The sequence below is a fragment of the Panthera leo genome, chromosome B4, assembly GCF_018350215.1.
Source record: "Panthera leo isolate Ple1 chromosome B4, P.leo_Ple1_pat1.1, whole genome shotgun sequence".
Lineage (NCBI taxonomy): Eukaryota > Metazoa > Chordata > Mammalia > Carnivora > Felidae > Panthera > Panthera leo.
The window spans coordinates 89,335,518-89,349,995 of record NC_056685.1 but is presented as its reverse complement, the minus strand read 5'-3'; the positions used below and the strand labels follow the sequence as shown (position 1 = coordinate 89,349,995).

General features: G+C 37.8%; 1 protein-coding gene across 2 annotated transcripts in view; it reads right to left on the bottom strand.

Annotated features, from left to right (window-relative positions):
• TBK1 (TANK binding kinase 1) overlaps positions 1–14,478 on the bottom strand; it is a 50,051-nt gene that overhangs the window by 33,729 nt on the left and 1,844 nt on the right. For both annotated transcript variants that reach the window (XM_042947069.1, XM_042947070.1), the window contains exons 2-5: positions 13,685–13,802; positions 8,094–8,234; positions 5,113–5,242; positions 1,534–1,715 (exon numbers count right to left, since the gene is read on the bottom strand). In XM_042947069.1, the coding sequence (XP_042803003.1) occupies positions 1,534–1,715; positions 5,113–5,242; positions 8,094–8,234; positions 13,685–13,771 (540 nt within the window). In that variant the 5' untranslated portion in view covers positions 13,772–13,802. The remainder of the gene's footprint in view (positions 1–1,533; positions 1,716–5,112; positions 5,243–8,093; positions 8,235–13,684; positions 13,803–14,478) is intronic.

Here is a 14,478-nt window from a genome sequence, read left to right as displayed (position 1 = left end):
AAATCGTAAAGGCAACCTACTGAATGGGAGAAGGTAATTGCAAATGATATCTCTGGTAAAGGGTTAATATCCAAGACATATGAAGAACTCATATGGGGGTGCCCAGCTGGCTCAGTCGGTGGAGCATACGACTCTTGATCTCAGGGTTGTGAGTTTGAGCCCCAGGTTGAATGTAGAGAGGTTACTTAAAATCCTAAAAACAAAAATCAAAAAAACAAAAAAACTCCTACAGCTCAACACCAAAAACCCAAAAATAATCCAATTAATAAATGGGCAAGGGACCTGAAAAAACATTTTCCTGAAGAAGACATACATATGGCCAATGGTCACATGAAAAGATGCTCAACATCACAAATCGTCAGGGAAATGCAAATCAAAACCAGGAGATTATCACCTCATACCAGTCAGAATGGCTAGTATAAAAACAGAAGAAATAACAAAGGGCCTGGGTGGCTCCCTTGGTTAAATGTCCAGCTGCTTAGGTCATTATCTCACAGTCTGTGAGTGCAGAACCTGCTTCAGATTCTGTCTCTCCCCCCTCAACCTCTTGCATGCATGTGCACATGCTCTCTGTCTCCCCAAAATAAATAAACATTAAAAAAAGAGGAAATAATAAATGTTGGCAAGGATGTGGAGAAAAGGGAACTCTCAGGTACTGTTGGTGGGATAGTAAATTGGTACACTGTGGAAAATAGTATGGCGGTTGCTCAAAAAAGTAAATGTACTTATTTTAAAGTATATTTTCTTAACTTTTCCAAACGTTATACTAACTTCACACAAACACACCAACACAAACAGTTTCAACACAGGGCTTTTCTAGCTTTCTAGCAGTTTAAGTTAGATCTTTTAAAAAACATTTCATTTTTGTGTGCTTCTATTAATGGTCCTGTCTTTCAATAACCAATCTCCCTGAATAGAATCTTCTGCTTCAGAATTATAATGAATTTTGCTCTACAGGGGATATTATAACAAGCTTGTAATATATTAACTGCTCTGATCAAAAAAAAGAGCATTTACTAGCTAGATGCTTCTTAAGTGTACATACAGCTTTTTTCTTTTAATATAGATCCACAGCATTAGTAAATTAAAGAACCTAAGAGTGTTAAAAACTTATATGAATTTTTTTTAAGTTTATTTCTTTATTTTGAGAGAGAGAGAGAGAATGCGCAAGTGAGGAAGGGGCAGAGAGAGAGGGAGAGAGAAAGAATCCCAAGTCGACTCTGCTGTCAGCGCAGAGACTGACGTGGGGCTCGAGCCCATGAACCATGAGATCGTGACCTGAGCCAAAGTCAGACGCTTAATCAACTGAGCCACCCAGGTGCCCCTAAAACTCATGTAAGAATTTTCAACAGAAAAATAACAGCATCCTTAGAAGCCAATATCTAATTCCCTCATTACACACCAAATTCATTAGAATAAAAAGTTTAAGTTTTGTCCTAAAAGTTACTAAGACATTTTATAGTAAACTGGTTAACCAGTTACCTGTATTTATAACCTATTCATCTTTAAATAAATTACTGATGCATGACTTACCAAATATTCTTCTGTGCCATACAAAGAAACAAACTGTTCATCATCTTCTAATTCTCTAGCTGCACCAAAATCTGTGAGTTTGTACACAGACTGTCCATCTTCCCCTATAACACGCATGATGTTTCCTGGCTTGATATCACGGTGCACTATGCCATTCTCTCGTAGATGGTTCATTCCACCCACTTAATAAAACAAAGGAAATCATAATGTAGGCATCTATGTGTGTGTGCATCAAATTCACAGACATCATTCACTCATATTCACTCAATATGTTTTTCCATAAGTTGGTCCAAAGTCATTTTTACCAAAGAAGAAATAGATAGTATTTATGTTTATGTTATCTCATATTTGAGTAATAAAAAGTTTTAGAATAAGGATCAATATGGTCTAAGGAAGAGTGCAATCTCTCTTAATTAAATATTATCAGGAAAATGGAACAAAATGATCTTAAGCATATGACTTCCTGAATTACTTTTGATTATATACATGTGGGCAATCTGCCTAAACTTAAGAATAATGATTCCTGAGAAAGATACCAATCTTTCATCATAGTTTCATATTTCTTTACCTTGGGGAAAGAATTCCATAAAAAAGTAAACTGCACTCAATACATAAAACAGTAAAAAAGTAACAGAGGCAAAGTGTCAGACTAGCTTCCAAGAATATTATTTCTCATATGTTTAAAGCTATTCTAAAAAGGCCATTTTCCTTTTTTTTTAAGGGTAGAGGTGGCTACAATGCTGAAATTAACCTGTTTTGGGCGGTAGGTAGTGCCCCTAAATGCTAGTTTGAAACGTCTGACAGCTGACAGATGAATGCCCAAATATAACCTATGAAAATAAGTTTAGAGGTATCACATTCAATTATGAAAACTCAGGGCTACCAGTATACTTGGGAAGTCATTGATTATCTATAACTTCTACTAGGTTAAACAGGCTGCAGCATAGATTTTCTCTCATTTTTTTTTTAAGTTTTTTTTTTTGGTGTTTTTTTTTTAACGTTTATTTATTGAGACAGAGAGAGACAGAGCATGAACGGGGGAGGGTCAGAGAGAGGGAGACACAGCATCTGAAACAGGCTCCAGGCTCTGAGCTGTCAGCACAGAGCCCGATGCGGGGCTCGAACTCATGGACCGTGTGATCATGACCTGAGCCGAAGTCGGCCGCTTAACCGACTGAGCCACCCAGGCGCCCCGATTTTCTCTTATTTTATCCTCACTGAAAGAATCTCTACACTGCTTCCAATGCCAAGTTCAAGAACTCCCACTAACCTTATGCCTTCTTTATCACTGGGCTTTACTCATTCCTCAAATACTGATTCATTTCTCTCCAAGAAGATATTATTCTCTTCAGTTGCTATATATATATTTATTTATTTGAATTTTTAAAATAGCTTTCTTGAGGTAAAATTCACATATAAAATTCAGCCTTTTAAAGTATACAACTGAGTAGTTTTCAGAAGAGTCAAAGTCAAACAACCATCACTAGTTTCAGAACATTTTCATTATGTCAAAAAGAAACCCCACGCCATTAGCAGTTAGTCCTCAACTCTGTCGTCCCCTCAAACCTCTGGCAATGACTTATCTGCTGTCTCTATGGATATGTCTATTCTGGACATTTCATATAAATGAAATCATATAAATACTGTGACCTTTTGTTGTCTGCCTTCCTTCACTTAGCAAAATGTATCCATGTTACAGCATGTATCACTACTATATTTCTCTGTTTTTTTTAATGTAAGCTCTAGGCCCAACGTGGGGCTTGAACTCATAACCCCAAGATCAAGAGTCACATGATCTATCACCTGAGCCAGCCAGGCACCCCTATGTCTTTTTTATGAACAGATAATATGCCATTGTATGGATATACCACATTTGTTTATTCATCAGTTGATGGATACTTGGGCTCTTTCCATTTTGTGACTATTATGAACACTCGTGTCCAAGTTTTTGTGTGGATGTTTTTAATTCTTCTAAGTAAATATCTAGCAATGGAATTGCTAAGTCATATGTTTAATCTTTGGAGGAACTGCTAGACTGTTTTCCAAAGTGGCTGCACATTTTTACAATCCCACCAGCTATATAAAGTGCTCCAACTTCTTCACACCCTTGGCAACACTTTTGTTTTGTCTTTTTGATTTTGGCTATGCTATTGGGGATGAAGTGGCATCACTTTGTGGTTTTGATTTGCATTTCCCTACTTACTTACTTTTCTCCATTGCTCATTTTTAAATTGGGTTATTTGTCTTTTTATTAAGTTGTCAGAATAAAAGTTCCTTATTGGGACCTCATCAAAATAAAAAGCTTCTGCACAGCGAAGGAAACAATCAGCAAAACTAAAAGGCAACCGACAGAATGGGAGAAGATATTTGCAAACGACATTATCAAATAAAGGGTTAGTATTCAAAATCTATAAAGAACTTATCAAACTCAACACCCAAAAAACAAATAATCCAGTGAAGAAATAGGCAAAAGACATGAATAGACACTTCTCCAAAGAAGACATCCAGATGGCTAACAGAAACATTATCACCAGGGAAATGCAAATCAAAACCACAATGAGATACCACCTCACACCTGTCAGAATGGCTAACATTAACAACTCAGGCACAACAGATGTTGGCGAGGATGTGGAGAGAGAGGATCTCTTTTGCATTGTTGGTGGGAATGCAAGCTGGTGCAGCCATTCTGGAAAACAGTATGGAGGTTCCTCAAAAAACTAAAAACAGAACTACCCTACGACCCAGCAATGCACTACTAGATATTTATCCAAAGGATACAGGTGTGCTGTTTTGAAGGGACACATGCACCCCCATGTTTACAGCAGCACTATCAACAATAGCCAAAGTATGGAAAGAGCCAAAATGTCCATCAATGGATGAATGGATAAAGAAGATGTGGTATATATATGTATACATACAATAGAATAATATTCAGCAATCAAAAAGAATGAAATCTTGCCGTTCGCAACTACATGGATGGAACCAGAGGGTATTATGCTAAGTGAAATTAGTCAGAGAAAGACAAATATCCTATGACTTCACTCATATGAGGACTTTAAGAGACAAAACAGATGACCATAAGGGAAGGGAAACTAAAATAATATAAAAACAGGGAGGGGGACAAAGCATAAGAGACTAATAAATATGGAGAACAAACAGAGGGTTACTGGAGAAGGTGTGGGAGGGGGTATGGGCTAAACGAGTAAGAGGCATTAAGGAATCTACTCCTGAAATCATTGTTGCACTATATGCTAATTTGGATGTAAATTAAAACAAATAAAATTAAGTATTATGTTGGAAAAAAAAAAGTTCCTTATCAGATAAATGATTTGCAAATATTTCCTCTCATTCTATGGGTTGTTTTTTCACTTACTTGATGTTGTCCTTTGAAACACAAAGTTTTTAATGTTGATGAAGTTCCAATTTATCTATTTTTTCTTTTTGTACTTGTGCTCTTAGGGTCAGATCTAAGAGAGCACTGCATAAAGGTCTTTGGTTTTGAATAGATTACTTTTTAAAAATTCTTGTATGATTAAATTGTATTTACACAGATCTATAAAATCATGTAAACAAACGTACCCACATCTCGCAAAACAATTAAAAATTCAGACTCTGGTAGTCCATAGGCATTAGATGGCTCTTCTAAAACAGTGTATAAACTTCCGCATGGACAAAATTCCATAATAAGTACTTTATGTCTTGTTGTTGTCTGAAAAAAAAAAAAATCACTGATTGGGACTCAATATAAAAATAAGTTTTTATTATATGCCAATAGTTATCTAATTTCACTTAAATGTGGAATTTATTACAATGATGAAGGCACTGTGAACTGCTTTACCTGGAATTTGTTAAATATTTACTGACCATATGCACATAACAATCAACATCTTGTAAATTCCTACTGGATTTATGTTTGAAGACAATGAAAGCTGGCTAAATCTGAATTAGAAAAATCACTGCTACACCGTTATAATGGTTCTTTGAAAACTATCTTTAATTCCTAATACATAATAGTACATTTAGGACACTAATCTTCTAACAAATCTCTTAACACCTGAAATTCTTCTCAGGACAAGTACTTTTACTTCAAGGAATAGAGTTCTAGCCTTAAAAACAAAAAGATGGCAGAATGGCTGAGTGGTCCCTCTTGTAGCAAAGTTCTAGTCTGCTCATTTGTTTTAAATGTTGATTTTCATGTACCACCGATTGTAAGATATACCATCAATTTCATAACAGCTTCAGAGGGAAAAACAATTCATAACAATTCATAACCAATTTCATAACAGCTTCAGGAACTTGAAAATGTGATTATAAGTCTTAAAATCCAGTATTTATCTCTAATTTTGTATCCTTTTTTTTTAAATTTTTTAAAATGCATTATTTTTAAATTATTTTTAACTTTGTTGTTTTTTTTTTTTTTTAATGTTTATTTTGAGAGTGCGCAAGTGGTGAAAGGGCAGAAAGAGAGGGAGGGAGAGAATTCCAAGCAAGCTCTGCACTGACAGCTTAATCTCACAAACTGTGAGATCATGATCTGAGCCAAAATCAAGAGCTGACACTTAACCGACTAAGCACCCCAAGACTGTTGTTTTTAGACAATGAAATAATATATGCTGATTGTTGAAAATCTGGGAAATATCCATAATTCCATCACCAGAGATAATTACGCTAATATTTTGGTGCACTTCCTTTTAGCCTTTTTCCTATATATCGAACCACACTATAGATACATAACACTATTTGTACATGATACCTACCGTACATTCAGGATCATACTGCATGTATGTTTTAATCCTATTTTTCTCACGTAATATTATACACAAACATGTTCCCAGGTGATTCAAATTTTGGTAAACATCTCTTCATTACTGCTTAACTACTGTGTAGCGAAGAATAAATTCTACCCCAAGAAAGGTCAGGCCTTTGTCTGCCCTGGGCAACTGGGAGGTGATCACTAGACCTCTGGAGTATCTTGTGTGCCAGAAGTGTCTTTCTTTGGGAGCTCTGGCCACATAACAGTCTAATAATGTAATTTATAATGGGGGTTTTAGGATGCACACATCCACTTCAACTTCCAGAGGAAATGGAGACTGAAGGGGTTGGCCTGAAACTCTGGAAAGGGCAGCCACGTAGGCAGTATGTGATGGAGTCCCAATAAAAAGTGTAGACATCAAAAGCTCTAGTGAGTTTCCAAGGCTAGCGACGCTCTGTGCATACTGTCATACATCAAGGCCAGGAGGGTAATGTATCCACGAGGACAAGGAAGACTCATGTTTGGAATCCGCCTACGAATTTCTTCCTGTGACTAGTTCTAAGTCGTATCCTTTCGCTACAATAAAACGAACTGTAAGGATAGAGCTTTCCCGAGTTCTGTGAGTCCTTCAACCTTCTAGCAAATTACCAAACCTGGGGACAGTCACGGGGAGCTCCAGACTTGACCCGGTCAAGTGATGACCAAACAGCCTCAGGGACCCCTGAGTTCACAGCCAGCGTCTGAATGAGCACAGTCTTGTGGGGACTGTTCTCTCCAACTGTGCAGTATGCCAAACTCTTCTGCAGCAGCTGGGGTCAAAAAGTCTTGAACAGAGGAGGCAGTCTGAAGGGCTACGCTCTTAGCATGGAGTATAGCAAACTGAGTATCTATCATATATTCTAACTTATTTAACCATTCTTTATTATAAACAGGGCAGTATGAACATCTTTGTGCATAAAACTGTAATTTACATTTCTGATTAGTTCCTAAAAGGAAGTACTCACTAAAAATGAAATCACTATTATAAGGAGTATAAACTGCCAAACTATTATTCAAAAAGTGTGATTTTATTGATTACCCATGTCTAAGGGGATTAAACTAGATTTCTATTTCCATTACTTCTAATTTTCCTAACGACATTCTTATTTTCATTGTTTCTCCCTAAAGTCAGTCCTATCCTTAACATACTGTATTAATATATATAGTATATACGCTCTATGTTATATAAATTTCTGGATTCCTAGGATTTTTATCCTTTTACAAAGCCTTCTTTGTATTGACTCGTTACTTTCAGAATTATGATGATTTCATGGGGCACGTGGGTGGCTCAGTTGGTTAAGTGTCCAACTTCAGCTGAGGTCATGATCTCAGGGTTCATGGGTTCGAGCCCTGCATCAGGTTCTGTGCTGACAGCTCGGACCCTGGAGCCTGCTTCGGATTCTGTGTCTCCCCTTCTCTCTGTCCCTCCCAACACTGCACACTCTCTCTCTCTCTCTCTCTAAAATACATAAACATTATAAAAAAAAAATAGAATTATGTCAATTTAACTTCACTTAGTTTTTAGTAAAATGCTGGTAACCATATTCTATACTCTTATTTCTTATGCTACCTTTTCTGATTCCATGATACTTCCATCGTTATATCTCCTCAAGAATCTTTGAGGACACAGTATTTGGTTATATGAACTGTAATTTTCACCATTAACAAAAAACTCATTGTTTATAAAACAATTTTTTACATTGGGTCATTTCTAAATTGCAATAACTACAACAAACATGAGAAGATTAACTAAAGTATTACTACTTACCTCCTCTTCAATAGCAAATAATTTGACAATATTTTTGTGATTGAGTTTTTTTAACACTTCAAATTCTCTCATTTGAACATCCACTGGACGAAGGAAGCTTATGTTATTAAATACTTTGATAGCAAATAAGTCACCAGTTTTCTAAAAAAAGAGAGAGAGAGAGAGAGAGAGAGAGAGAGAAAGGTTTTATTTAAAATATAAATATTTAAAATATAAAATATATTTTATTTAAAATATAAATATTAAAATAGAAATAAAATATAAATAAATAAAGCTGCCATCAGAACTAGATAGCAATTTACCTTTCTTATAGAACACCTAAATATATATATATATATATTTTTTTTGAGAGAAGGGGAGGGGAAGGGGCAGAGAGAGAGGGACAGAGAGAATCCCAAGCTGCCAGCACAGAGCCCAAGGCAGGGCTCAATCTCACGAACTGTGAGATCATGCCCTGGGCCGAAATCAAGAGTCAGATGCTCACCAGTGGAGCCACCCAGGTGCCCCATAGGACAGTTAAATATTTTTAAGCATAGGTAATTCTATTAGGGCTCTTCATTTGTTTTTATTTTTATTTATTTTTTTGAGAGACAGCAAGTGAGTGAGGGACAGAGAGAGACAGAGAGAGAGGGAGGGAAGGAGAGAGGGGGAGAGAAAGAGAGAGATTGAGAAGCAAGGCTCACCAAAGTGGAGCCTGAGCTCACCTGATGTGGGACTCAAACTCAGGAACTGTGAGATGGTGACCTGAGCCAAAGCCAGGTGCTTAATGACTGAGCCACCCAGGCGCCCACTTCACTTGTTTTTAAAGCTAAAATCAGTCAATCAACTGCTCCAAATCTCTTTCAAATGGTATGCTTTGGAATGAAGAAATGGCTATTTTCTTTCATATTAAAAACACTTCCAGAGGTGCCTGGCTAGCCTAGTTGGTATAGCAGGCAACTCTTGATCTTGGGGTCATGAGTTCAAGCCCCATATTGGGCCTAGAGCCCACTTAAAAATGAATGAATAAATGAATGAATATTGGGGGGGGAAAAAGCTTCTGTTATGATACACGAGGCAAAGATAGTCCTTCACATGTAAGAAAAAAAAGAGCTTTAATAATACCAAATGTGAAAGTATATTTTAGATAAGAAAGTGGGGGCAGGGGGTGCCTGGGTGGCTCAGTCAGTTGAGCATCCAACTTTGGCTCATCTCATGGCTTGTGAGTTCGAGCCCCACGTCAGGCTCTGTGCTGACAGCTCAGAGCCTAGAGCCTGGAGCCTGTTTCAGATTCTGTGTCTCCCTCTCTCTTTGCCCCTCCTCCACTCACACTGTGTGTGTGTATCTCTTTCTCTCTGGCAAAAATGAATAAAGATTAAAAAAAAAAAAATCAAAAAGAAAAAAAAGGGGAACTCACAAGGGTTTCTCCTGGGCCTCATAATTTAAAAACTAAACAAAACAGAAAAAGAGAGATTGAAAACCACATTCCACATAGGAAATTTCATTAGGATCTCAAAGTAATGAAATTAATTGTTAAGAAACACCCCCTCTATGCAACGCTGTGTGTGTGGATATGCGAGTGGAAGTAGGAGTTGGAGTCGGTCGGGTTCAAGTAGAGTATCGTCATTGGATTGCACCACTGCTGCCTTGGAGAACTTTCTGCGACTTCACCTAGATGACGAGGGCAGATTGTTTCTTCACAAAGCCTTCTCTTAGAGGATCAAAGGTATTTCCTCTTCTCTGTGGATGTACCTGCAGCACCCACTCTCACAGCACACTGAAGTAGATTACACAGAAAATGACAATGCACCCTTCTGGCTGGGAGGGACTTTTCGAGGTACAAACATAAGCTTCATTTCAGATACACATTACCTATGTTCTTCATATTAACCTGACTTTAAGCTCTCTTCCAGACCCTCGCATCTCCTTCCAATCACTCTAATCTAAGCAATCTCCTTGGTGGTCAATCCAGATTCTCGGAGTTAAATCTTACTTTTCCCATAATGCAAGGTTGAACTTCCCTGGAGCAAGTGGAAAGATCATTTCCTCTTTGAATTTGGGGTTCGAGCACCACCTGCCTAAAGATATTTCATGGCTTCCCATCTGTCAGGATCTCTGTGCTCTCTCTACAGCTTTCCCACTGCTGACAGCCATGATCACCTCAGAACCTCATGATCTTTTTTTTTTTTTTAAGTTTTATTTATTTTGAGAGAGAGAGAGAGCACGAGCAGGAGAAGGGCAGAGAGAGAGACAGAGAGAATCCCAAGCAGGCTCTGCACTGCCAGCACGGAGCCCGTTCTCACCTACCAGGAGATCATGGCCTGAGCCAAAACCAAGAGTCGGATGCCTAACTGACTGAGCCACACAGGCACCCTAGAACTTCTTGACCTTTTTCTCACTCAGAACCTCATGATCTGTTTCTCACCTCAGAACCTCATGATCTGTTTCTCACCTCAGAACCTCATGATCTTTTTTTCTTAAAACCATTTAACTGCTTCACAATCTCTCTTCAAGATCACTATTTGGAGACCACCATCCATGTGCCGTGATCACAACTCCCTCACCCTTGTCCTCCCCTCACACCAAAGACACATATATTTTTTTCCAGAGAAAACGTCCACTGACCATTTTCAGACAATATGAAAAGAGAATAACAACTGAACCACAATCAAATTACAGTTTTTCCATTTGTTCAACCAGAATAAGAACACTGTCAAATCTATACGACCCAACGTGTACCACCAAGATTTTGCTTGAGGATTCCTGTCTTCAACGTAGTCTAAAATTAGGATAATCCTATCAGAGGAGCAATCAGGGAAAATAATATAATGTTGCAAAGTGCCCACTGAGTTCAAGGCTAGCATTTTCCAAACTTCTGTAGTCTATATCATAACTGTGAGATTATTGGCACAACAGTTGGGAATCTATTGTTTTCCATTTATTCAACTGCACAGTCATCTATCATTCACTGTCCCTAAGTCAAAGGGAATATGAATAATATTTAGAGATCTACGTGTATATATAAAGTTGACCTCAGAAAGACATGAGGGTTAGAGGCGTCAACCCTCCATGTGGTCGAAATTCCACGTATAACTTTGACTCTCCAAAAACTTAACTACTAACAGCCTACTGCTGACTGGAAACCTTAACAAAAACATATATTTTGTATGTTATGTTTCTATAACATACGTTGTATGTTACATTCTTACAATAAAGTAAGCTAGATTAAAGAAAATGTTACTAAGAAGTCATAAGGAACAGAAAACATATTTCCAGTACTATACTGTACTTATTGAAAAAAAATCCACATGTCAGTAGACCCACACAGTTCAAACCTATGGTGTTCACGAGTCACTTGTACACACATATGCAGATCACCACATCCTTCCTACAGCTCTCTTCCCTTTAGCTCCCCCATGGGTATCACACACACACACACACACACACACACACACACACACACACACACCTGTCACACACATTAGTAACTATAAGCAACTCCATGAAAAAGACAAAGTAGGTAACATACTCTGAAGGACAAATAGTAAATTTGGAAACCTGGTCATTCTAGGCAATAACATGAAAGGGCCTACCTAATATCATGGTTAAAAAATCCTTAAGCAGTTATTAAAAGCAAGTAGGATTTTCGGGTATAGCCCTAATTCTTTGAAATTAATGTCACTGAGAACAAACACGGTTTCTTAAAATATATCCCTGGGAAGAGTATTATGGACTGAATACTAAACTGAGTCTTCACAATCTTTTAAGTAAATTCCTATGCCTCTCAAATCCTTATTTTAGGCTTTCTGACTATATTGGATAAAGTACATTTTTGTTTCCTTTGAGGAAGAATTTGGGTTGTTTTAGGGTAGTCTAATCTGTCCTCATTCATTCATTCAACATTTACAGAATGCCTACTATATATAGGAACTTAAAAGGAGGGCACTGAGTATCTAAGTAGGGAAAGAGGACCAGAATCAATGAAATATTTACGAGCACCAGGCACTTTAAATATGCCTCACCCAATCTCTATCACTATTGACTACCTATCATTCTATCAGTCTCCAACTGACAACCTTGCTACTAAACCCAAAACTCTCTGTGGGAAGGAACTGTGCATCATTTGCAGTTATGTTCACCAGGTTCATCACAGTGCCTGTCACATACCAAGTGACTATTAAAATCTGTTAATGTGGGTCATAGGAAGACAGACAATCAGATGTAGTCTCAACGCTAAACCTTGTGTCGCCAGCCACCTCTTCTTCTTGGCACAGGGCACAAAGCAAAAACAATTTCTAGGATAGGAATACCCAAAGTTGATCACAATGGACACAAAGACAACAAATTTGATCAAGGACCAGTACCAGTGGATAATTCTGGAAGAGAGAAAAAGGCTAAAAGCTCTCTGTAGGACACTTCTGATTCATTCTCTATGAACCACAGAGACTGTTTACAGTCATAATCTCTCCCCAGAGGAAACAGTCCCTCCCCTCTGAATGCTTATCTCACTGTTACGGACAGAACTGATTGGTAATCACCAAGGCTACAGGAAAATATGAAGAAATTCCTCCTTACTAAAATACTTAAAGCTCTGGTTTCTCAAAATAAGAATTTAAAAGGCTCTGAAAATCAAGCTCAAAACAAATTCAAAGTGTTGAAAAATTAGTGGATTATTTGCATTATAAAGGAATTTTCTACTCCAGCTTCCCTCCCAGAACAGCTCTAATGATCTTAAATTTCTTTAACTTCTTTATTTTCTAATTTTTAAAAATTAGCATTTATTTATTTTTGAGATAGAGAGCGTGTGTGCGAGCAGGGGAGGGGCAGAGAGAGGGAGATACAGAATCAGAAGCAGGCGCCAGGCTCTGAGCTGTCAGGGCAGAGGCTGACGAAGGGCTCGAACCCATAAACCGTGAGACCATGACCTGAGCCCAAGTCCGATGCTTAACTGACTGAGCCACCCAGGTGCCCCTTACATTTCTTCACTTTAAATTATATTAATTATCTTTAATTTCATCCTCCAATATCGAATCTGACAGAAAATCTTTTTGGTTCTTGAAGTGCCTCCAAGATTAGCCCTCTTATTCTATTTTCACTTCCACTAACAAGTTCTGGCTACCTCATACCTTTTAAACGTGGACTCCTTGCTGATAATCTCATTTGATTCTAAGCTACCTTGCAGGGTGCTGTTTATCGGGGCATGAAGCTATTGGACAGCATATCAGCATCATCTGTGGATTCCCCTCAAACCATACATCTGCCTCCCAGTATTTCTCCCTCATCTGTAGTCCAGTCTGGTACACCGACATACCCAACTTGTTAGGGAGATCACTCACTACCACCGGAGGCCTAGGTTGGGAAAAGAATCAGAAGGTAGAACATGAATCTTCCTAGTCTCTTTATTTTCCCCACTCTCAACACATAACCTCTGCCACCACTGGGCAGACATCACTGACTCGGACACAAGCTATACTTGAAATAACCACACGAACAGGTACTCTCTTTAGACAGTATGACCAAAAACATCAAGTCTCACATCTTAGTACAAGAGTGCTTCTCAGAAGAGTACATACACAGTGCTAAAAAGTCTTCAGGGTTTTCTTTGAACCAACCTTATGCCTTCCACGAAAGACATTTGCAGTAGCTCCTTGGCCTAAAATATCAGATAAAAGCCACAGATGATTAGAGGTGCTCTGCATCTCGGCTTGGTCAGGAGATCTTCTTATTAAACTAAGAGAAAAAAAAATTGCATGTTTGTTTTAAGGGAATAACACATTTGAGGAACAAATGTTAGATCCTTTTAGTCTCAAGTAAGATCACCCCTTAGTTATTGCTAACTTGAAGCACACAGTCTAATGTAACAATCTAAGTTTCCAACAACATTAAAGGCTAAAATGCTGGCTGGGCTCTGAAAAAAACATTAACTGATGACATATATTCACTTTAATTCATTTATCACAGGGCTACAGAAATATCTATTTCCCTTCTAATTTTACCTCTGTCAGAGTGATACTGGCCACTTCTCTCCTTCAAATGTTTTGAAAGATTGATCAATGATGAATTATAAAGTGTTTTAAAATAAAGCAACAATGTACAATATAACAGACAGTAAAAGAACTACTTTGTTTCCTTAAGGGCAGGGTTACACAATGAAAACAACTGTTGCCATGGCATAACATTTCCATAGCTTAAAATTTCATCTGCATAGCACCTGACAATCATAATGGAAAGGTGCAAGGTTTTTTATACCTGAAAAGTTACTAACTCTCCTGAAATTAATTTAAGGATAGTTTCTCCAATCTCCAAGTATAAAAACAGACACATACTAAGTGTATATTATCAAGTCTTAAAAAATGAGCAAGTGGAAGCTATCTATGCATGCAAGTGCAGACTATTATATATTAAG